The sequence below is a fragment of the Eleutherodactylus coqui genome, chromosome 10 (genome assembly GCF_035609145.1).
Source record: "Eleutherodactylus coqui strain aEleCoq1 chromosome 10, aEleCoq1.hap1, whole genome shotgun sequence".
Classification (NCBI taxonomy): Eukaryota; Metazoa; Chordata; class Amphibia; order Anura; family Eleutherodactylidae; genus Eleutherodactylus; species Eleutherodactylus coqui.
This window is the reverse complement of record NC_089846.1, coordinates 129,607,045-129,631,461: the sequence shown is the minus strand read 5'-3', so window position 1 is coordinate 129,631,461 and position 24,417 is coordinate 129,607,045. Positions and strand designations below refer to the sequence as shown.

Sequence of the window (24,417 nt, the reverse complement as noted above, 5' to 3'; positions counted from 1 at the left end):
AGACTGCCAATAGTAAGAAAAAGTTTCCAAAATCGGTTTTGCAAGATGCACCAAATCTGTAACACAGCACACGCCTATGTGACACATTTGGCGCATCTTCTGCTTGTCTGGTCTAGTTTTAAAACCGTAATTGTAAATCTCCGTCAGTGTGAAATAAAGACATCTTTTTAAACCCAATTTCACACATTCCAGCCCCTCAAAATGACTGTTGGGGTCTTGTCAGACACAGAAGATTCAGTGCAGAAATTTCAGCTATTGCCCCATTAATTTTAGTGGTTTTTCAGTAACGCATTTATGCTGCAGAAATCACCACCTTCAGAGGTTAGGAATTGATTGTCCGTTCTGCAACAAGTCCGCTGCGTACGATTTACCCTTAGTATACATTAGATGCAGCTGCATAGTAAATTGGGACAAGTTTAATGCAGTAGAGCAGATATCCACAGTATGTAACAGAATGCTGGTTGTGTAGGAGTAATATACTACTACTCAGTCTGTACTCGACAACTGGCAGCCCTGAGAACTCCTCAAGTACTTTCTCTAGCATGAATTAGATACACTCCTGTACCACGGCATGGAGCACAAGAGCGACATCCGTCATGCACACAAATCTTAGGTAGAAAACCCTAAATCTGTTTGTGTCGTATGCAAATCCACAGTTCTGGCCCCTAGTCTCCCCCCCCCCCCCCCCCATCAATCCATCTTCAAGCATCCCCACAATGTCAGTATAGTCAGAGCAGAACTTTATTTGCTCTCAAACACATACAAAGATGGTGACGTTTGGGTTCCTCAGAACCTTTATCAACACTATATAAATCACATTTAAAAACATCCTATATCCTGTCTTGATGGATATTAGAGATGAGCGAACGTACTCGGTAAGGCCGATTTCGCAATCGAGCACCGCGATTTTCGAGTACTTCACTACTCGGGTGAAAAGATTCGGGGGGGCGCCGTAGGTGAGCGGGGGGGTTGCAGAGGGGAGTGGGGGGGGAGCCCCCCCCCCTGTTCCGCGCTGCTACGCCCCGCTCCACCACGCCACGCGGCGACCTGAGTAGTGAAGTACTCGAAAATCGCGGTGCTCGATTGCAAAAATCGGCCTTACCGAGTACATTCGCTCATCTCCAATAGATATCCAATCAAATCATTACTTTTTGGGAAATGCTGCTCGGCCGTCAGCCATCAGTTCCACAATGCTTTGGCATCTGACACAGAAAACAATGCGCCTGCTCCAGTAAAAGCATCCATAGTAACTGTTCATTCACCATGCACTCCAATAATGTTCACCAATGTCAAAGAGACACGAGAAATAAAAAGACCGAATTGTGAAGTCCTTTGGTCTGGTGCCCTTATTGGAAATCAGAGGATGTGCACAGGAAATACCCCAGATGTGGAGATAACACGGGCGCTGTGCCGATGGCTGGTGAATGGGTAGTCAGGGTGAGCAGGACCGCTGTTGTGCCAATATATCGAATAAGCCACGTGTGTATAGGCTTAGTAGGATTGATTGACATGCACAGTTTTCAGTGCAGGATACCGAAGCATTGTGGATCTGACAGCCTAGCAGCATTTACCTAAACGTAATGATCTGATTGGACAGTGGTTATGATCATATCGAGGGACATATCGGATGTTATTAAATGTGATTGCTTGTACACTTGATAGTGTGTGTCTATATGTGGTGATGTACTGATTGATTTTAGAGGATTGAAAAAGGTTCTGAGGAACCGAAATGTCGCCATCTTTGTACGTGCTTAGGATGCAATCAAGTTATGATCTGAATCTGTCCTGCAGACGTCATCATTGACACAAAGACACCACTGGAATAAGAGAATAGAATACAATACCTTTCCTCTTTATGGGGCCAAGAACACTTGGACGTATACAATTAGGACTCTGACTCCTTCTGCTAGAAAAAACACATAGTTTAAAAAAATAGAAAAAATAAAATAAAGACAAGCCTATAATTTGTGGGATATAAAAGAAGGTTACACTATACTTCAAGAAGCACTGTCACGTCCTCGTGTAAAGGCCCTTTTACATGGACCGATAGTCGTTTGGACGACTGTACGAACGCTGATGGCACCGCTAAGGTCGCCAACACTCTTGCAGAGCGTCAAACTGAAAGTCCTGCCAGTGGCTCACGGGCTTCTTATCCGCTTCTCGTTCAGCGCTTCCCCCTCCGATGGGAAGCGCTGAGTTTGAAACACTCACACAGAACAAACTAGCGAGCGCCAACGAGGTTTTTTAGGCGGATTTGAAAAGTCAGCTTAAACATCCGTGAAGACAAGTGAGTGATTTGTTCACTTCACACTGAACGATTATCGCTCACTTTCACTCATTCGAACGAATTTTGAGCGATAATCATTGCGTGTAAACGGGCCTTTAGTTGGTCTAGCTGGATAGCTTTGCAGCTGCTTCCCTGCTGCTCAACACTGTGCTTTTTTCCCTGTACATACTCATCCCCGTTACCCCGTGCGGGTTGTTCTTAGATTAGGATTCCGGCGCTGTGAAGGTATCATGTGGTGGTCTCCACTGCTCACGGTCAATGAGGCAGATTTGATTGACAGTGGGCAGTTTATATGCACAGGAGTAAGTATGAACAAAAGAATCATTGGATTCGGTGTGGACACTGCTGCCGATATGAGGACCTGACAAATCCTTTTGAAACTGGCCTTGAATGACAAACCAACATCATTCATTGACAGCGAGATGCTGAGATTGCCAACTTGAGACAGTGACGGGAGCTGAACTTAGGAGCCCACCTGGGTGAATGGAGGGGAGCATGGGGAAAGAGGGAGTTCATTATTGCCGACAGCCCTTGCAGTGACTATAGTCGTTCTGTGAATGGAGGTGGAGCAGACCAGAGAGGTCTTCAGGGCCGCCCGCCTCCATTCACAGTAAACAGTCGCTCAAAGAATGAGCAACTCCTGTTTACACGTCAGTTACTTCATTTTTAGGGGAACTAAAAAAAAACAAAAAACAAAAAACAAACAAACAAGCAACTCTGACAAATACAATTTCTCGCTCAGTGCCCCATCGGCAGCCGCTTGCATATGGGATGACGACTATTTCCCGAATTCACCTTGACACAAAAAGGTAAAATACAATAAGTATCGCATTAATGACCACATACCATAAATATACAGTGCTGGGTCCTGGGCTTTAATCCCACCCGATAGTAATTATAAGACACAGGATTAAAGCTCCTGCAATCTAGCAGGAGCAAGTCAGGTTTCGGATGTCAGACACAGCAGAGGGTCTGGAGAGAAGACAGAAGCGTTTAATAGCTTTTGCCTTCTCCCTTACAAGCGACATGGCGCTAGAAATGTAATTACCAATAGGATATACCATACTTACGTGGTAAAGCGCCTTGTGGGACTGGGGATAGGACTCGGAGGCAAGCCATTACTGCTCACAAACATTTGCAGAGATGGAGAAAAACATTGCTGTGGGTGAAAAGGAAAAATCAGACTCTTTCCAGGGCCGATATGTGTGCATAATTAAAAGAGGGTATAACAAAATATAAAGTTATTCCCCATCCACAGGACAGGAATAACTACCGTATATACCGGCGTATAAGACGACTTTTGAACCCTGAAAAATCTGCTCTGCAGTCGGGGGTCGTCTTATGCGCTGGTAATACAAAAAAAAAAAAAGTGTAAAAAAAAAAAATTTATTACTCACCTCCCACGGCGTTCTGTCGCGCTCCGGCAGGATGTCGCTCGCTCCTCGTCCCCGGCGCAGCATAGCTTTCTGAATGCGGGGCTTGAAATCCCCGCTTCCAGAAAGCTAATACACACGCCGGCAGCCATGACAGCATTGAATGGCTGTGATTGGCTGAAGGCGCACGTGTTAGCAATCACACCCATTCAATGATGTCATTGAATAGTGTGATTGGCTGAAGCCACGTGTGCTTTAGCCAATCACAGCCATTCAATGATGTCATGGCTGCCGGCGTGTGTATTAGCTTTCTGGAAGCGGGGATTTCAAGCCCCGCATTCAGAAAGCTATGCTGCGCCGGGGACGAGGAGCGAGCGACAGCCTGCCGGAGCGGGCGACATCCTGCCGGAGCGCGACAGAACGCCGTGGGAGGTGAGTAATGAATTTATTTTTTTTTCTCCACTGTATACCGGCGTATAAGGTGACAGTTGGGGGGTCGTCTTATACGCCCCGTCGCCTTATACGCCGGTATATACGGTATGTTCTGTGGGGGTGTGACTGCTGGGATCCCCACTGAACAGGAAGGTCCCCGCATGAATGGAGTGCTGCGTGCCGCCGCTCCATTTACTTCAATAACAACGGAGACTGCTGAATACTTGTAATTACAATCTCTGATACAGTCATTGAAATAAATAAATTCCATTCATGCAGGGACCTTTGGGATTGGTGGGTGGTACCAGTGGTCAGCCCCACCGATCATAAAGTTATTCGCTATCCTGTGGGCAACTTTATATCTTGCAATTCCCCTTTAAAATTTGCAGCTCGGATGTTAAACATAGGAAGATGTAAATTCTTTTAAAATATACTATCAAATAGCTTTCTTATTCTAAGTGCATAAAGCACATTTTTATGGAAGTTATCAGGAAACAGAACTTTTATAGCTAAAATAAAAAGGGAACCAGAGAGCTACTTCCTGCCTTGTCAACATAAAATGTCCAGCAAGCATTCCACCATATAAAATGAGATATTAAAATGGGTATTCCGGGACTTCTTGAAATTTTTTTCTATCGATGACCAATAGGGATTAAGGCCCATTTAGACACAACGATGATCACTCAAAAGATGTCGCTCAAGTGACTTTTGAGCGCTCATCGTTGTGTCATTTACAGTACAAGATGAGCGATCACCTTGCGCTGCCAGCGGAGGATGCAGAAGACAAGCAGGGTGTCCCCACTTGTCTTCTGCATACAGCTTTTCCCAGCTCCGAGCGCCCGGCTGTTATACAGTCAGGCGCTCAGAGCGGAGAATGCAGAAGACAAGCAGAGTATCCCCGCTTGTCTTCTGCATACAGCGGTTCCCGCTACGAGCGCCCTGGCTGTCATACAGCCGAGCGCTCGGAGCGGAGGATGCAGAAGACAAGCGGGGTGTCCCCACTTGTTTTCTGCATTCAGCGGTTTTCTGCACGGAGCACCCGGCTGTTATACAACCAAACGCTTCGTGCCGGGTATGATGAACAGAGCAGACGGGGTAACGAAAACTGCACGAGGTGAAACTGCTCAAAAGACGACTTGAGCGATAATCGGTGTGTCTAAATGGGCCTTTAGCCCTGCTGCTTGGATCCATACCAATGGGCTGATTCCTGAGGCCACTGTCAATATAGTCAGTGCAGGAAGCACTGACCATGGCGCAGCAGCCGGGAATGGTACTGCAACACAACTGCCCTTGAATTCAACGGGAGCTGCACCTGCAATACCAATCCGGGCCACTGCGCTACCGTAGGCGCCTTCTGCTTCCTGCCTTCACCACAGTGACAGCCATCCCAGGAATCAGCTCATCGGCAGGACCCACACAGTGGTTCGCTGTCAGTCATAAACTAAGAAAAATAAAAAAAATTCTAGGAATGCCCACCAAAACTATACACAATACCTTTCCAATTCCTCTGGTGGGTGAGGGAGCTGGTGACACTGGTGTAAAATCAATACGCTTTGGGGAAGAAGATTTATCCAGTTTATCAAGATCATTATCACTCTGTAGGGAAAGAAAAACCCGTTAAGACACCTTAATAAATTCAGACAAAAAGGTGAAAGAGCAAAGATAACATTTTGAAGTGTGATATCTGGTCACTTAAAATTTTGCTTGCAGGTATTTTCCTCCTTCACGGCTTGTGCCTACATGAAATGCTCAGCATCTTTTGAGATTGCTTGACTTTACTTGTCTTGTGCTAATCTAATTTACAGAAGATATTTTTCTACATTCATGTCTTATGCCAATTTCTGTTCCCAATAGGCAACAAGCAGGATTTTGAAAGTATAAAAACTGCTAAAAGTAGAACATAATCAAGGAGGATGTTTACAAGGTTAGCAAATATATACATTTTAGCTGTAAGAGTTATGCATTTCATATTGGAGCTCAGGCACACTGAATCTTGGTCTTGACCTGCAGTCCCAGAGAAATCCAATCGTCAAGCCTAGTGCCGTTTTTTTGGAAAGACAGACCCTTTTTCCCTAATCCTAAACCACCAAATAAGGCTAAACAATATGTAATAGATAGCAAAAACAACTGTTAAGAAGCCTACCAGGCTGAAGCTCTCCTCCCAGGACAGGCTCATCTGCATCGCAGTTTGAATCTCTCTAAAAAAAAATTATATATTATGAATAGAGAGGAGCGAACGTACTCGTTTTGAGTACTTACGCACCCGAGTACCGCCATTTTCGAGTACTTCAGTACTTGGGTGAAAAGATTCGGGGGGCGGGGAGAGGCGTGGCGGTGCGGGGGGTAGCAGCGGGGAACAGGGGGGAGCCCTCTCTCTCTCCCTCTCCCCCCCACTCCCCACTGCTACCCCCCGTGCCGCCACGGCGCCCCCCGAATTTTTTCGCCCGAGTACGGAAGTACTCGGAAATCGCGGTATTCGGGCGAAAAAGGGGCGTGGCCGAGCACGTTCGCTCATCTCTAATTATGAACAATGCGTAAAATCTGTAAAAGGAATATATCGTCAGCAATGTTGGACTGTGATATGCATTTCTCCACGTTGCTCATATCTAAAAACTAAACTTTATAACATCTATAAAGTGTACAACACCAATCCGGAGGACACAACTGGCACTCCCTTGTCTGGATCGTTACTAAAGGAGTAATGCCAGGGACATTGGCGGCAATGGGGTATTCTTTAAAGTTTAACCCATCCACTAGATGGGTAACAACTGATAGATCAGTGGGGATCCGACCAATGAGACCCGAGAATGGGGTACAAGCGTCACCTCCTCTTCACAGTTCACGGTCCATTCTCCCATCTCTTTAGTGGCGAATGGGCTGCTGGTTGCACATGTTTGGCAGCGGCTCCATTCCTCTCACTAAAATTCAATATTGTCTTCATAGATCTAGTGTGAACAGTGCAGATGTGCTGCTAACAATGACCATACTGTACTGGGGTCAAACAAGTCCAATTGTGATCGTCCATCCCCAATGCAGACTGCATCAGCCTGTGTAAAGGCCATTTAGCAACTACCAATCTCACTGATCGCTGCACACGTCAAATGGCTGCTATTGGCCATTATAAAATGACCCTTACAGAGCAGATTACTGGGGTCTCAGCAGTGGAACAGTCTGATTAGCTAATGTGATGGATGACCCCGTTTAGCTAAAAGGTGGGGCCCTCTTCACGCAAACACTTTCCATGTAGTTTAATAAGACATGTAACATCAAACAAGGAGGTTCACAAAAAAGATATTCCGGTATCGACCAGAGCAGGTAGTAAGGTGGGACCTAAACTACAGAACTAGACTCGTCCATATAGAAGGATCATTGACTTCAATAGATTCTACGGGATGCCCCTTCACAGAAGTGATTAGTAAGCATTCACCAAGGGCAACTGAACTTTGCATAGCCGGCCTATCAGATAGCTCAGCTCGGTAGGGGCTATCTAAAGGAAACAACCACTTATAGGTTGGTAAGAGTACAAAATGCATAGTGGGAATACTCACCTCTCACGTGCCGTTTCACGGTTCATTAAGTTGACACCTTCCTCCTTTAAAAAAAAAAAAAGACATTTTTGTGGTAAATTACTTGTTTGACCAATTCCAGGCATATGTAAGCTGTCTATAAAGCTTCTATCCATTATATTTAATGACAGTAAGAAATAGTTTTCTAAATTGAAGGGGTATTCCAGAGACTGGACATTTCTGCAAGTATTCACTGGGTAAAAATTCGATGCTATGACCCCAACCGATCCCAAGAAAGGAGGTCCCATTTTCCCCATCCTCCTCGCAGTGAGGACAAGATTGAATAGAACAGAGGCCACGTATTCGCAGAGCTGCTCTGTTCATTTTCAATGGGACTGATTGAGATAGCCAATTACTTTGTGCTCGGCTATGTCGATCAGCCCCATTGAAGTGAATAGAATGGAGGCCGTGCACGCTCAGCCAGCACTCCAATTCACTGACATCAGTATGGGCCACATGGAAGCGAGAAGGAATGGGGAAACAAGACCCCTGTTCTTGGTATCGTAGGGGTGCCGGCGGTCAGACACCTACTAAACTATCAGTTTTCACCCATCCAATACATGGGTAAAAAACACAAAAAATGTCCGGTCTCCAGAAAACCCATTTAAGTTTTGGTATTCAGCATCTTTTACTGTAAAACATAAAATATCAAAAAATTGTTTATAAAAAAAAACAAAAAAGTTATAAGATAAATAAAGCAAACGATTTACAAAGTTGAATTCATGATATACACAAACTGAAGTATTAATATCATTCGAGAGTTGAGCTCAACAGCATGGAAACCGTCAAGTAGGAAGTTATAGTTTGTTTGTGCAACATGCAAATGAAATAGTAACGTCTATCTCTACACGAGAATTGATGAGGTTTTGTTTTTTTTGAGTACTCACCGTAAAATCCTCTCTCGTTGAGTTCATTGGGGGCCACAAACAACATGGGTATAGGCTGCTGCCACTAGATCTGCCGCCTCCATTCACAGTGAACAGGCAGTTGTTTACACATGACTGTTTAAACTGAATGATGCAGCGGCAAACCAACGATAATTTAATGGTCTGCATGAAAGAACCAATCAGCAATTTATAGCCGATCGGTATTATCCTGCACGGGTTCACACGGCACAATTGTAGTGCAAACCAATCGATCTAACTAGCAGTTTGCCTGATAATCGTGCCGCGTGAAAAGAGTTTTGCTCTGATTCTTTTTTTCCCCCAGAAAAGGAGTGAGAAGATGCTCAGCTAATCACTCCTCTACACTGCTTGACTTTACGCCTCATGTCCACTTGCACGCACGGAATCCCGCAGTGAAATCCGTGTGTGCCTGCAGCCATGGAGAGGAAAAATACAATAAACTTACCTCCCTGTACGCTGCGGGGCTCTCCTTAGTGCAGGCCGGATCTTCTTTCTTCCAGACGGCGGATGAGCTTGGCACGCCTACGCCGTACACATCCTTCCCCTTTTTTTTTTTGTTTAAATCCTGCGATTCCGCGTATCCGTGGCACAGCACAAACAGCTGCGGGTGTGCCGCGGATACGGACGGCTTCCATAGGCTTCAATGAAAGCCACGGGAGCCGTCTGTACGGGAGTCCCGCAGCAAAATGGAGCATGCTGAGATTTCTTCCCGTGCATGCGACCCGCACGCTGGGAAGAAATCCCATCTGCATGCTTTTAGCTGCCCTACGGATGGTAATGCATCCCTATGGGCAGCAAGAGGCACGGATCTAACATGCGGGGGCCACGCGCGTATTTTATAAATAAACTCCGTATGTGGCCATTGGGCCTTAGCATGTGCTTTTACAGAAAATGAAAATTAAAGATGTACATTTTTTCCCCTCATTACACAATACTTTACATATTGAAAAAAAACACTAACAAAAAACAAACTGTACTTAAAAAAAAACAAAAAAAAAAACACAACTTTACATTATTAATCCAGCACAGTAAATTTCATAAAAAAATAAAGCTAAACAATGTCAAATTAGCCATTTTCTGTCGTTAACCTCAGTTTCCCAAAGCAAGAACAAAGATTAATCAAAAGCAATCCTAGTGGCGACAATCTATACCCCTGGTGTCAGCATCCTCCAAGGACACAAGCCAGAAATTAAAATTACATTTTTCACAAGTCATGCTTTAGGATGAACAGTCTTTGTGTTCATCCTTAAATACTTCTCCTTCCCCAATCAGAACACAAATGTCATTGAAGATGGATATCAGCGGTTTATCACAGCCAGGACCCACCACATATGGAGTGCGTTCAGCTTCTGAGCCTTCCGCACATGCTTCCCTGCGACATGCGATGCAGGTATACATCACATGTCCAGAAGGGGTTAATAGTGACAATTCTTCCCACAGCCATGCCGCTATTACTAATTAAGTGAAGTTAGCTATGACCAGATTTGGAATATCATTGGTACCATTTCTTACCCTTTTAAGCTGATACAATCTGCTGCTTGGAATACGGATAGGAGAAGACGATGGGATCTGCAGACATAAGACAGAAATGATAAGACACAAAGACCCCGTCTAACTTTGCTGCTCCAAAGCTTCTTGTATCGAAAAATAAGCAACATTGTAAATGGTCCCGAATAATAATAATATCCTTCCAGTATACCACCCTTATCCTATCTCCACGTTTACAGAGTACAATACCCCAGTGTGCAGCCCCATCCTGCAGTCAGTGCCCCGCTGCTCAAATCCATGTACAGGCCGCCTGCACACAAACGGGTCGGATTCCGCTGCAGCCTGCCGCATTCAGGGGATCCGGCTCCATGCCCAGCTGGAATTTGCGCATACCTGTCTTTTTTCCCTTTCATCAGCACTGTGGACGGTCGCAGTGAGCCGCCAATTGTGGGCAGTAGAGGTTTTTAAATTTTTTTTATTTTTTCCCCACGCTGTTGCTAGGCGATGACTCGGATTCTGTGACCTGTCCGCAATGTTAATTGCTGACGGCTCCCATTGACTTCAATAAAAGCTGTCCATGCGGACATCGCACGAAAACATAGCATGCTGCGACTTTTACACCACTCACGGAAAACGCAATTGGTTTCCGCTCGTGTGCAGTTAGAATAGATTTTCCATAGCATGCATTGGACTGTATTTGCTGCTAATCCGCAATGCAAATCCATCCGTGCGCAGCCGGATTTGCATGCAGATTGTGTAGCGGAATTCACCTTTTGCATTGCACTGGATGAAAGCTGTAGTAAATCCAGAAGAAATTCTGGAGTGCATTTGGGGTGTGTTCACACAGCGAATTTTCACTGCAGAATTGGATACAGAATTTGCATCTAGCGAAAATAGAGCTTAAATACGCCAAAAAAAATAAATAAATAATTTGTGTGCCATCTTTTTGTCGGGGTTCTGCTTTTATGGTGTTGAAGGGCATTAAAAATGATATGTTAATGGGGGGGCGTGGCTAGCCAGCAGCAGGAAGAGAAGCAGCAGTGAAAACTCCTGGCTGCTAGAAAACTCCGGTGCCAATAACTCCGGCCCAAAAGCTCCCACAGGGCCGAAACCACTACTGCTAGCACCACCGGGACCTGGGCTTTAAAACGAGACCTCTCACAGGTCTCTAGCTGAAACCGCGATTTTGCGGCCTACTGCATCGGGCGCATCCCCAGGCTAAATTTATAAACGCGGCCGACCGGAAGTGAAGGCCGGCCGCGATCGGCAGCAACAGATACCTCCTGCAAAGAAGCAGGCAAGGAGGAGCAGCCACTGGCAGGAAAGAGACAGCCGGAGAGCAAGAGGAACAGGGGAAACAAGAGCAACAGGGACACAAGTAAGTGCTCTCCCAGGACAGCCCCCACAGACACCAGAAGTGGAGCAGGCAGTGGGCCACTGCAGGGGAATTAAACTCTTTACATGAGGGTCGGAGCCTGACCTCCGAGCGTGATGGCTGCCTGAGTCCAGCGCTCTGTCTGCGAGGTGTTCCTGCGGGGTCCTATCATCAGCTTGACACAGCGGACATGCCAAAAACGGCGAAGGAGAGGAGCGCAGAGCAGTTGAGCACCCCTCGGGCGCTGAAGAATCAAGTCGGGATGCAGCGGTATCTGAAAGATCGGGACTCGCGGTCACCGCGCCAGCCGGCTAAGATGGCGCCGTCCCAAGAGACTGCTGCACCAGCATACAGTAAGGAGAGGGGAGGGGAGTCCTCATCTGAAGAAGAAGAGGATAATGAAGCCATATCAAAAGGCTTTATGAAGCAACTCCTTGCCGATGCCCTGAAGCCCCTAATTTCAGACCTTTCTGAAATAAAGGAGGATGTGAAACATCTGGGGAGAAGGGTTGAAGACTTGGAGGTCTCTTCCTCCTCCATCACTTCTCACGCCCGTGCTCTGACGCAAGTGTTGAAGGAACAACACGAGCACCTGAACCGCGCCATAATAGCCCAAGAAGACTTAGAGAACCGTAACAGGAGATGTAACGTTCGCATAAAGGGGCTCCCCGAGTCATATGAGGCGGACTCCCTCCTTAAGGTAGGAGCTGAAATTTTTGAACTTTTATTAGGAACTGAGAAAACTCTACAAATGGGCATTGAGCGCATTCACAGGGCTCTAAGACCCCCTCCTTCCATAAACGAACCGCCCAGAGACATTATTTGCAAAATGTTCTCACACCAAGACACCCTTGCGATCTTAAACGCTGCGAGAGGTCACAAAGGATTAAAGTATGGAGGGCACGCATTGCAATTCTACCAGGACCTTGCGCCCTCTACCCTCTACAAAAGGAGACTCATGCGACCGCTACTTGAAGCCCTCAGGGCTAAAGACTTACGTTACGCATGGCTGTTCCCTTTTGGACTTGGGATTACTGTAGGAGGGCGCAGGCTTACTATAAGAACCCCAGAGGATTTGCATAAAGCTTGGCCCTTGTTGGATATCCCCCCTCTTGATCTGCCGTGCTGGCTACCACTTCCAGGGTTCCCGAACTTGCCAAAACTACCTTCGCCGGATGCCTGGCAACCAGCCTCCAGCACAAAATCCCCGAGAGGGAAACGCAAGAAGGGGAAGGAAACCAGCAATAACGAGGACACTTGAAGCTTCCGTACGCTACTGATATTGTTCACCTTTTTACAGGCTGTACACACACGGACTGGTTATACGTTGTTAAGAAAATGCTCGTGTGGAATTATGCCGGCGTCCGAGCCTTCAAGCCTCTCGGCTCCTGACCGACCTCGCCTTCGCTGATTCGGTTTTGTATATTCACCATACAGTGTCGCAACATGTTTTGTTAGGCTTACTATGTTAAAGCGGACTTTCTCGCTATGATTGCACCCCTCTCATGCTCTACTTGAGAGGGGATTCAAGATCGTTTCCCCCCCCCCTTCCACGGATGTCCTAGCTTAAGGACCCTGCTGGACCCCTGCAGTTCAGACTGTACATAGTTGATCGGACTTTATTCGCGTAAAGGCCGACCAACCCGCCTCACACCCACCTTACCCTCCCTCTTTCCATCTTCTCACGAATAGACGACCTTGTCGTCGTGAGACCCTACAGTTCTCTCCATTAGGAGAGTATAACCTATCTTTCTCGTTTATACGTCCCCTATAGTCTACCCTCCCTCTTGTCTCTGTTAAGTTAGTCCTCCCTTCCCAGCCTCTCTCGGGTTGCTCTCTCCTCCCCCCCCCTATCCCTTTACCCATTAGTCTCGTGTACCCGGCTAGGCGACTCCGTACACAGGAGGCGTAGCTGACCTTTATCTGCTCACGACTGACGCTTCTTTTTCTCCCACGCTCTCCAAAGCTAGGTGTGCTAGAGCCTATCTTAGCATGAATGAACCACTGAAATGGACCACGTGGAACGTGAAAGGACTGAACTCCCCATCCAAAAGGCATCACATTGCGCTGCTGTTGAGAAGGTACGGTACTAAAATTGCTTTCCTGCAGGAAACCCATTTCAGGGGAAACAGACGCTTATCACTCCCTGGTAGACAATTTACGCAGGCATATCACAGCACGCATCCGACATCCGCCGCGAGGGGAGTCTCTGTACTGTTCCATCATTCAGTAGCTTTTACATGTGAAGCCCAACATTCAGACGAAGAGGGAAGGGTCCTCTTTTTAAGAGGTAAACTCCTAAATCAAAAAGTGACTATCGCTAATTTGTATGCTCCAAATGTGGGGCAGGTGCCCTGGTTGTTGGGACAGCTCGAGACCCTAAAGTATTTTGCAGAGGGCCCAATTATCCTAGGGGGTGATTTGAATCTGACTCTAAGTCCCATTCTCGATTCATCGACCGGTAGGTCCCACGTCTCTCAGACTAAACTCAGACGACTGTACCGCAGTCTTTCGGAGTTGGGTTTGGTAGATGCTTGGAGACATTTTAACCCGTCCACGAAAGATTTTACCTTTTACTCCCATGTACACCTCTCCTTCCAACGCCTCGATTATTTTTTCATTTCCTCATCCCTTTTAAACACCCTCAAAGGAGCTAAAATAGACTCCATTTTAATTTCTGACCATGCTCCACTCCACATCAGCATAGATTTTATCCCTCCCTCTCCTCGGGAGTGGTGTTGGAAATTAAACCCATCGCTCCTGGACGCGGAGGAGGATAAACAATTCCTTAGGTCCCGCTTGGAAGAATTCTTCCGATTAAATAAATCCCCAGAGGTTTCAACTCCAATGACATGGGAAGCACACAAGGCCTATGCAAGGGGCTTATTAATCGCGCTGAGCTCTAGAATTAAAAAAAGGCATCAAAAAGAGACAGAGGAAAAGCTCCAGCAAATTACTAAACTAGAACAAGCCGTGAAAAGCTCCCAATGCAAGGCCTCATTAGATAAACTAACTAGTCTCAGGAAGGAACTGAAAGGTGATTTCGACTCAAGGTACAACAAGAAATATCTACACTTGCAAAAAATAGTTTATATACAGGGAAATAGGGGGAGTAAATGGACCTCTGCTCTTATCAAAAAAGCCCAGAAAAGAAACTTCATCAGTTCCTTAAAGACCAACACGGGTAGGACCGTTACATCCTCTAAGGACATAGCGGCGGAATTTCAAGCCTACTACTCCCAACTGTATAACATTCGCCACCCCTACACCCCGGAAGAGAGACAGACAGCTCACACACAGATACAGGCTTTTCTGAGCGAGTTAGACCTCCCTTGTTTAGACGAAGATGCAGCTAATACCTTGACGAGGCCAGTCTCCTCTCAGGAGGTGGAAGACATTCTGACCTCATCTCCATCGGGTAAAAGTCCCGGCCCCGACGGCCTACCGGCCGCCTATTACAAAGTCTTTAAATCCTGCCTGACTCCCCATTTAACGGAATTGTTTAACTCCCTACTCCGAGGAGATTCACTACCCAAACAAGCGCAAGAAGCGCATATCACGTTAATACATAAAGAGAACAAAGATCCTGAAGCCTGTGGAAGTTACAGGCCTATTTCTCTAATTAACTTTGACGTGAAGATGTGGGCTAAACTTCTCGCAAAAAGATTGGAAAGATACATCCCATCCTTGGTGAATGAAGAGCAGGCTGGCTTCGTCAGGGGCAGGGAGGGTAAAGATAATTCCATTAGACTTATACATGCAATAAGACACGCACAAACATTAAACATCCCATTAGCTTTAGTCGGCTCCGACGCAGAAAAAGCCTTTGACCGGGTCGACTGGCTATACATGCAAACAGTTCTCTCTCAATTTAAAATACCTTTCACTTTTATCACTGCCATTTTCTCTCTCTACGCCGCACCGTATGCCAAACTTAAAATAAACGAGATCCTGTCGCCCTCCTTTAACATTGGTAACGGCACGCGACAGGGATGCCCCCTATCTCCCTCGTTATTTATCCTCGCCCTGGAACCGCTCCTACAGAAGATTCGTCTAGACGCAGGTATCCGTGGGCTAAAAGTAGGTCAGAAGACCCTCTCTTTGGCTGCTTACGCAGACGACATTGTCTTCGTAATCACAAACCCGGAGGAAGGCTTGCCACGTCTTACCACTCTGTTAGAGGAATTCGGAACCCTATCCAATTTCAAAATAAATTACTCAAAATCAAAGGTCCTGAGTGTCTCGATCCCATCTAACCGGAGTAGGGCACTAAAGTCAAATTCACCTTTTACATGGGCCACAGCAGATATTGAATTCTTGGGTATACGGCTGACCAAAAAAGTGGAGGATCTGTTCTCGGCTAATTTTTCTCCTCTCCTACCTATGATAAAGAATTTGTTGCGCTCATATGACCTTCCTTTTTTGTCATGGTTAGGGAGAAAGAATATCCTTCAATCTTACGTTATGCCTATTTTCATATATAAAATGCGTCTTCTCCCGATCCATATCCCTAATACTTTCTTTAAATCATTGCGCTCAATTATTTTGAACTATGTATGGAGGGGTAGAAGAGCGAGAATAGCTTACAGCTTGCTAGAAAAAAGAAGGTCAGATGGTGGTATAGATTTGCCTAACCCAAGGGACATATATCTGTCAACCCAACTAAGTCATTGGATGGAGCTGGTACATCCTATTAAGGATCATCTGGTACATGACTTTGCACTATCTTCTTACGGCCCCACCCTCCTTCAGGACTTATGGTGCCCTAAGCAGATCTTACGGAGACGGGTTACGGTTAGTCCCCTCCTGAGGGGAGCTATGGAGACCTGGCTTAAGCTGGGAGAGGAGTTGGCCCCTTGGCCCTCTCCTCTCACCCCCTTAAACGCTCTACACGCGACAATAGGCTTACAACTGGACCCATGTTCTGCTGGCAGTTGGAAGATCCTGTCTGATAAAACAATATCAGACTTACAGATGAGGGCCCACCTGCCTCCCTCGGATATCTTGGAAGCACTATTACCCGGACATAAGCTACCTTTTCTTGTAACAGCGCACATGACACATATTTTTAGAAAGTTCTTGGCCATGCATAGGTCGACCAGACCCCTATCTAATTTTGAGAAATCTCTTAACGACCAAAATAAATCCAAGAGGAAACTAGCTGTCATTCGTAAACAGTATGTCTCACCACCACACAACTCTAAACCAGCATTCATCACCTCCTGGGAGAAGGAGCTCAAGATCTCTCTATCGGAGAGTGATACGAGGGTCATTCTCAACAACTCATTCGGCACTTCCCCCTGCGTCACTTCACAGGAATCACATTATAAGCTGCTATCTAGATGGTATAGGACTCCCCAGTGGCTCTCGGACCATAAACTCACTTCTAAGGACTCCTGCTGGAGGTGCGACTCCGCAACCGGCTCCTATCTACATCTGTGGTGGGAATGCCCGGTGCTGGTTCCTTTCTGGAAAGATGTGGGATGCGTGCTGAGCAGACTTGCTCCAGGGTTAGTCCTTTCCCCTGAGATGGTATTTCTGTGGAGGCCGACCGCTACCTTCCATCCGCAGAAAAACAAATTGATAGCACTTTTGATTGACGTCGCTAAGTCTCTCATCCCCCTTCTCTGGCTTAGAAGGGATCCCCCTTCCCTAGTTAAATGGAGAGAAAAGGTTGATCTCCTGTCGAGTTTGGAAGAGCTGACTAGCTATGCCAGAGGTTCTCATGAGAAATATCTAGAGACCTGGAGCCCTTGGCATGCTATCAGGGTAACCCTGTGACTAAATTATAGGCCCCCCTGGGCGCCTTGGGAAGGATACCCGGTCACCCATACCTCTGCAGAACCTTGACTCAGGATCTACCCTCCTATTATATTATATGGCGACCCCCCGAGTTAGCCCTCACGATCTGTGGGCTGCTCCCCTAGCCGTTCCAATCCTCTTAGAGCGGGCTCTCACTATACACAAAGACAAACGAAACACGAGACACCACCCCTCCCCCCCCTACTCCCACCCCCCCAACTTTCCCACTTTGTTCTGTTACCTAATGTACCCGTACCCCAGGTTCGTAGTTAATTGATAGTTTCTGGAGGCATCTCGTACGGGGCAGCCCCCTGTATGGCGATCTCCCTCCCCAAGTGGCTTTTGCTACTTTATTGCTGCTTTCGTCTCTAATCTAAAACGGAATGATTTGCATTTCATGTGATCATTTTACGTTTATGTAATCCTTCTTTACATGCTTCTGGAGACGTTGATCTATATTCTGTCTGTTGATTGTTAAAAACTCAAAATGTCAATAAAAATTTGATTTAAAAAAAAAAAAAAATGATATGTTAATGTTACACTGTTGGTCCGCACAATTATGGCAATACCAAACTTCGTTTTTTTTATGTTTTAGGACTTTAAAAATAAATAGAGATGAGCGAACCTACTCGGATAGGCACTACTCGTCCGAGTAATGTGCCTTATCCGAGTACCTCCCCGCTCGTGCTGAAAGGTTCGGGAGCTGCCGCTGCTGACAGGTGAGTCGCAGCGGGGAGCGGGGCAGAGCGGGCGGGAGAGAAGGAGAGAAAGATCTCCCCTCCGTTCCTCCCCGCTCTCCCCTGCAGCTCCCCGCTCCGTGCCGGCACCCGAACCTTTCAGCACGAGCGGGGAGGTACTCGGATAAGGCACATTACTCGGACGAGTAGTGCCTATCCGAGTACGTTTGCTCATCTCTAAAAAATAAAGCCTTCAAAAGCAAAAACGAAGAAAAAAAAGACAAAAAAAAAAAAAAAAAGAGATTCTAACATCCAGAATTTGGAAAGTTTTTTTGTGGGCTGAGCTGTAGTGTTATTTGTACTATAATGGGTACAGATGACTTTATATTCAATCTTTTTTTTTGGGTGACAGAAAAAGCCCTGCACTTCTGGCACAGAGTTTTTTTCTTTTCTTATGGCATTCACCATGCATAATAAAAAATACAATATTCTGTTACGGGCGATACCAATTATTTTTATTGGCATTATGATTTTTTTAATAGAGCTAATGTGAAGGAACTCATTGAAAAGCATGGGCTCTACATGTGTTTTCCCGCGCTGTGACTACATTGTACGCTTTTGTTGCCCGTGTGAAAGCGCTCTAAGATCTTATTCACCAAAGGAGTTTTGCAAAAATGTCTGAGATTGCATTCAAAGGAAGTTTGCAGAAACCAACCGCCGCCACGTGTGCGGAATATATTTTTTTCAGATGCAGAAATTTCTGAAACAAGTCCACAATTATACCCCAAAACTACTTGAAAGGGAACTTTTCATCAATTTTTATTACAGTAAACCAAGCATTACCTACACCCGTTTTCAAAACCAACTTCCCTATAGATTTTTATATAAGAATACCTGAGGAATCGTTCTTTCAAAAATTCCCACTCCGTATGTAAATCATGCAGACTGGTCTGGTGAGCGAGCCGGACCGGCTCATGGCTGCCGGCTTTTCTCCCCATGTCCACCTCTCTTCTCCTACTATGCTACGTCATCCATGAAGCACTTCTAAATCTTGCGGCACGACTGACCGGAGCACATGCAGTTGAGTCTCCCCTTTTGCGGGCAGGAACACCGTACTCATCTGTGCCACGAGATTTTGAAGTGCAGTGTGAGAGCCGGTTCGGCCCGGTCTGCATGATTTACATACAGCGCAGGAATGTTTGCCGCAATGATTCCTCGGGTATTATATAAAAAGCCATGGAAAATTAGTTTTTGAAATAGGTGACGGTAATAATCGTAGCGCTGGGATTATGTCTTTTACACGGGCCGACAGTCGGGTAAATGACTACACGAGCGCTGATGTCACCGTTCGCGCCGTACTGAGCATTTACACAGACTTCACCGATGGATCGCGGGCTTCTCGTTCGGCGCTTCTATATGAAGTAGGGAGCGTCTACACAGAACGACAAGCCAGCGATTGTTTTTATGCTGATTGAAAGCGAGCAATAAAAACCTGTGAACCAAAAGTGAACAATAATTGTGCGTTTACAAGGCACGATTAGCACTCAGATTCGTTTGTCTGCATGACTTTTGAGTGATAATCGTCCCGTGTAAACGGCCCACCAGTTAACTATACTAAAAGCTGCTGGCAGTTTAACGAAAACAAACACATTCGTCTTCCAGCGCACTGACCATGCGACTACTTCACCCGGTTTATCTTACCAGAGTCTGGCGGTTTACTACAGTAGTGCTGTTCCTGCGCGCTCTGGTGCCGTACGGCTGAAATACTTGACAGTGATCACTGAGGAGAGAGGAAAAAGAAAGAAAATACACGCTTATTACAAGCTTACTGTATACAGTTGTACATTATACATGTTCTGTGCAGCTGATTGCAACCATTGTTCTCTGTTATCAGGTTGGAGAGACTGCACTGTCCTTTAATGTGATTATTGGTAAGATACCACCCCCCCCCCCCCCCCCCCCCACCGATTATTACTTTATGTGCGGGTGGGGGGCTAAGATGACTGTAAATAAAGTTTGGTTGTTCAAACCCCAAACCCACCAGTTACAACTGGATGACTCTCTAAAGTATATGGGGGGGGGGAATCAGAAATGTGGAATTTCAACGCCCGTTCCTTTTGTTCCTGGAGATACAAGCCGCTGCCGGGCTGTCTGGAGGCTTCATTACCAAATACACAAACCTTCAGCTGAGCCAAATGGCCATGTTATGGGGGAGCTGGTGGAAAGAGCTGTGGGACAAAGGATCCCAGTCTGAGGGTTGTTGGGGGCTGAGCTCACACTTATTGGGGCTTTCTGGCACAATTATATACCTCTATTCTGTTTTTGAAGCAGAAAAACTTGTTTTTATCCCCCTTTGCTTACAGCAAGTTAAAACAAAACAAACAAACCAAAAAAAAACAACAAACACAGCCACCACCCAACTTTTAAATTCCATCCTTTGACTCCAAAAAAGGAACAGCGAGACAGAATTGTGCCAGAAACCCCCAACGCAGCACCTTGGGCCAGAATTCATAGAACAGTGGTCAAAGGGCCAAAAAAAAAAAAAAATCAAGTTTCATAAATGGCGCTCATAGCTGTGTGTTAATAAAAGGTGAGGGAACCGTCGGTTCCGATGGGTGGAGTCAGGCTGTTCCCGATCGCCACTCGTCTGATACAATCGGTTCAAGTCACATCTTGTCCTTATATTTCGGACTGAGAATTTGCTGTTTTTATTCTTCGTTTTGCGCGATCTCTGTGTAATATGGTTAATTGTTTTATATAAGAAGTGATTACTGAAAATAGTTAATTAAGGTATTCCAGAATTCTATTTATTAGTTTGCTATTAAAATTATCCGTTTTTAAAAAATAGGGGTAAGTGGGCCTAAAAATAAGAGCTCTCTACATACGGATACTTGTTTTTCCACTAGAGCTACAAAATTAGTCCGGCGTTATGTTTTTATTGAAATAACCATTCAGGTGTATAAAAAAGGATCCTGTCATCTATTTTCGCTGATGCTTGCATAAAACCGAGTTATAATATACTTTCTCCAATAATGACGAGTGTTCAAATGTACCAAATAATGTACAAATGCGTATTTGTCTGCGCCGCGCAGTACTGGACATTAAACATTGTATCACTTTCCGTAATATATTTCTGTAAGATTATAACACAACTATGGTAGATCTGTAAGATTAGTTAAAGGGGTTGTCCCGCGCCGAAACGGGGTTTTTTTTTTTCAATAGCCCCCCCCCCGTTCGGCGCGAGACAAACCCGATGCAGGGGTTAAAAAAGAAAACCGGATAGTGCTTACCTGAATCCCCGCGCTCCGGTGACTTCTTACTTACCTTGTGAAGATGGCCGCCGGGATCTTCACCCTCGGTGGCCCGTTGGTCTTCTGTGCGGTCCATTGCCGATTCTAGCCTTCTGATTGGCTGGAATCGGCACGTGACGAGGCGGAGCTACGAGGAGCCGCTCTCCGGCACGAGCGGCCCCATTCAGAAAAGAAGAAGACCTGACTGCGCAAGCGCGTCTAATTTGGCCATTAGACGCTGAAAATTAGACGGCACCATGGAGACGAGGACGCCAGCAACGGAACAGGTAAGTGAATAACTTCTGTATGGCTCATAATTAATGCACAATGTACATTACAAAGTGCATTAATATGGCCATACAGAAGTGTATACCCCCACTTTGTTTCGCGGGACAACCCCTTTAATAACGCATTAACGCTCCGAATCCATTAAAATCCATAATTAGTAAAACTACCAATTTTCACCATTAAATTCATAGATTTCACTTTTGTCCAACTTTTAAGGTATGCTGGCGCACTGTGCGCAGGTGTGAATGCGCCCTAAGGGAAGGAGAGCGGCGGCTCTTATAGACGGCACATTTATAAGACGCCGATTTTATTTTTACAGTTACTAAAAATATAAGCCAAAATATATATATAAAAGTATACATATCTCCAATATACACCCCGTTCTGATTCTGTATGTGGAGCGGCAGGGCATAAAAGGGGTGTATCGGGCTTCTACTACTGCCCTTAGGAAGATCATCAATAGTTTATTGGTGTGGGCCCAGCACTCAGGGGCCCCGTCGATCCTCCACCCCGCTACCATGCGGTGGAGCTGGAGATTAGTGGTCAGGGACGGAAGGGTAATAGTCGGCTTCACTCCCAATGAAATCAAGGGGAGCAATGCCTTTATTACATTTCGTCCCTAACCACTGAGAGCGGGTCAGGAGGGGGGGATCAGTGGGAATCCCAGCGGAGGACCCCCACCAACTAGTGAGGACCTACCCCGGGGGCAGTAGCCTACCCTTCCCCGTCCCGGGGGGCAGTAACCTACCCTTCCCCGTCCCAGCGGGCAGTAACCTACCCTTCCCCGTCCCGGCGGGCAGTAACCTACCCTTCCCCATCCCGGCGGGCAGTAACCTACCCTTCCCCGTCCCGGCGGGCAGTAACCTACCCTTCCCCGTCCCTTCCAGGAAGTGTTATCCCAGCGACAGAAGCAGCAGAAATCAAGATGGAGTGCATGGTTACAAAGTTGCAGCATACAATTTCCAGGGGGTGTCATTTAGTAGACAGCTCAAAAACACATAAAAAAGGCAAAACTGAATGGAGCTGCTGCAAAACTACAACTCCCAGCATGCCATGCCACACACCAGCTAACAAAGCATGCTGGGAGTTGTAGTTTTGCAACAGCTGGAGAGCCACAGGTTGCAGAGCAGTGACTTACTCATTAGGCCGCCACATCCTCCCCACCTGGCCACTCACCTGAGCCCGTTAATATGGGGGGCGCTGTTGGACCTCCTCAGGCCTCCATCCCCCGGGATCTCCACCACGTCCAGCTCCATTTTCTCCTGAGCCATGATGTCCCGCTGCTCCCCGGATCCTTCAGTGGCTCATCCCCGCCTTAGGCCTCAGTTACGCCGGGGAGCCCCTTGGTGCTACATGCCCGTCGTGAGGAGACAAGTGTGAGCTCTGCCCGCTCGTCAGTGAGTGAGGAGGCCGCGGACAGCTCCGGCCCAGCACAGTGTAGGGAGAGCGGCCCCGCGCATGCGCAGTGCTGCGGAGAGCGCTGAGGTACTGAGCGGCCCGCGCCTCCCACCTCACACGTAATGCTGGAGCTGGGCAGCACAACACGCCATTGGTCCTCTCACACCTTCATTGTCCGTCGAGGTGTCCCATGTCTGGTCACCTGTGATCCTTCACACTCAGCTGAAGATGTAGTCTATACATGAAACCATTTACCACCCATAGTGTACAACATATGTGTCCATCTATGCCCAAACATCAGAGATGAATGAAGCGGGGGTCACGCGTGTGCCCTGCCACTTACATACAAATGAATGAAGCGGGGGTCACGCGTGTGCCATGCCACTCCTATAGAAATAAATGAAGTGGGGTCACGCGTGTGCCCTGCAACTTCCATAGAAATGAATGAAGCGGGGTCACGCATGTGCCCTGCCACTTACATACAAATGAATGAAGCTGCGGCGAGCATGCGTGACCGATGCGCCATTCATTTGGGTAGCTTCATGACCCGTGTTCTTGTGATCGCTGGGGGTCCCAGCCGTTGGACATCTGCAATCGGATAATTATCCGCTTCCTGTACTCCCGAAAATCCCCGAATGAAAGGGATAGGGGAGGCCTGTGCGCACGGCCGCTCCATTTCAGCGGGACGGTTGGAGGTAGCGGAGCGCTTGCAATAGGCCATCTCACTGAAATGAATGGCGCAGTAGTAGTGCACATCTGCAAAAAGGGGATGCTTTGGACGCCAGTTGTGTCATCGTAGTCAGACCCCACTGACCAGCTGGTGCTCTGCCATCTTGTGGAGAGGGGAGACCCTAATCTCGTGGGACAACCCCTTTAAGGATAGATCCGCAAACGGGCGGAAATGCGGCCGATTTTGTATGCAAATTTTATGCATGAAAAACCAACATTTAGGGCTTCTGCACACGCCAAAAAAGTGTGCACAAAACGCAGAGAATAGGACCCGTTGATTTTGATGGGTTCACTTACATTCCCTTTTTTTGCACACCCAAGGGCCCCATGCAGAGGGCACCAATGCGCACGCAATACTCAAGGGGATGCATGAAGTACAGCGCAAAAATGTGGGGAAAAGAACACATCTGGACCTCATTGGGCTACATAGCCTTTTAAGTAAGGGTGGGGGGGGGGTGTTGTACAGACCTATGCATGGCCATGCGTGCGCAAAAGAGTACACTACTATGTGCAGACACGTGCGCAAATCAACCTTGTTCATAGTGCAGACACGTCGCGCTGAAGCGCGCACATTGACTTGCGTGAAGGAGCAGTTGGGGTTCGTTCACACGGCGGGTTCCATCATGGATCCTTCGTGGAAAATCAGGATGGAAGCGTTGGACCGAAACTACACGGCCAGAAGGGGCGCGCTGCAGCTTTAAAACCTACACCGCAGTCCTCCCTGCGCCAGATTGCACTGTTAGGGCACCTTTCACACTGGTGAGAAAATCGTGCAAGATTCTTGCGTTGCGAGATGCACACATATGA

The 24,417-nt window shown here is 46.8% G+C and overlaps 1 protein-coding gene and 1 non-coding gene across 4 annotated transcripts in view; both read right to left on the bottom strand.

Annotated features, from left to right (window-relative positions):
- LOC136580914 (P2R1A-PPP2R2A-interacting phosphatase regulator 1-like) overlaps positions 1 to 22,934 on the bottom strand; it is a 32,029-nt gene extending 9,095 nt beyond the window's left edge. For 2 of the 3 annotated variants that reach the window (XM_066581843.1, XM_066581844.1), the window contains exons 1-8: positions 22,660 to 22,934; positions 19,607 to 19,685; positions 10,076 to 10,132; positions 7,641 to 7,684; positions 6,236 to 6,290; positions 5,587 to 5,688; positions 3,358 to 3,446; positions 1,845 to 1,903 (exon numbers count right to left, since the gene is read on the bottom strand). In XM_066581843.1, the coding sequence (XP_066437940.1) occupies positions 1,845 to 1,903; positions 3,358 to 3,446; positions 5,587 to 5,688; positions 6,236 to 6,290; positions 7,641 to 7,684; positions 10,076 to 10,132; positions 19,607 to 19,685; positions 22,660 to 22,754 (580 nt within the window). In that variant the 5' untranslated portion in view covers positions 22,755 to 22,934. Of the gene's footprint in view, positions 1 to 1,844; positions 1,907 to 3,357; positions 3,447 to 5,586; positions 5,689 to 6,235; positions 6,291 to 7,640; positions 7,685 to 10,075; positions 10,133 to 19,606; positions 19,686 to 22,659 lie in introns of all 3 variants that reach the window. The other variant, XM_066581842.1, reaches the window with a different exon arrangement.
- On the bottom strand, positions 462 to 602 carry LOC136581195 (small nucleolar RNA U109). The gene has a single exon (XR_010787067.1). It is a non-coding gene; the product is annotated as a small nucleolar RNA U109 (small nucleolar RNA).
- Positions 22,935 to 24,417: the final 1,483 nt, after the last annotated feature.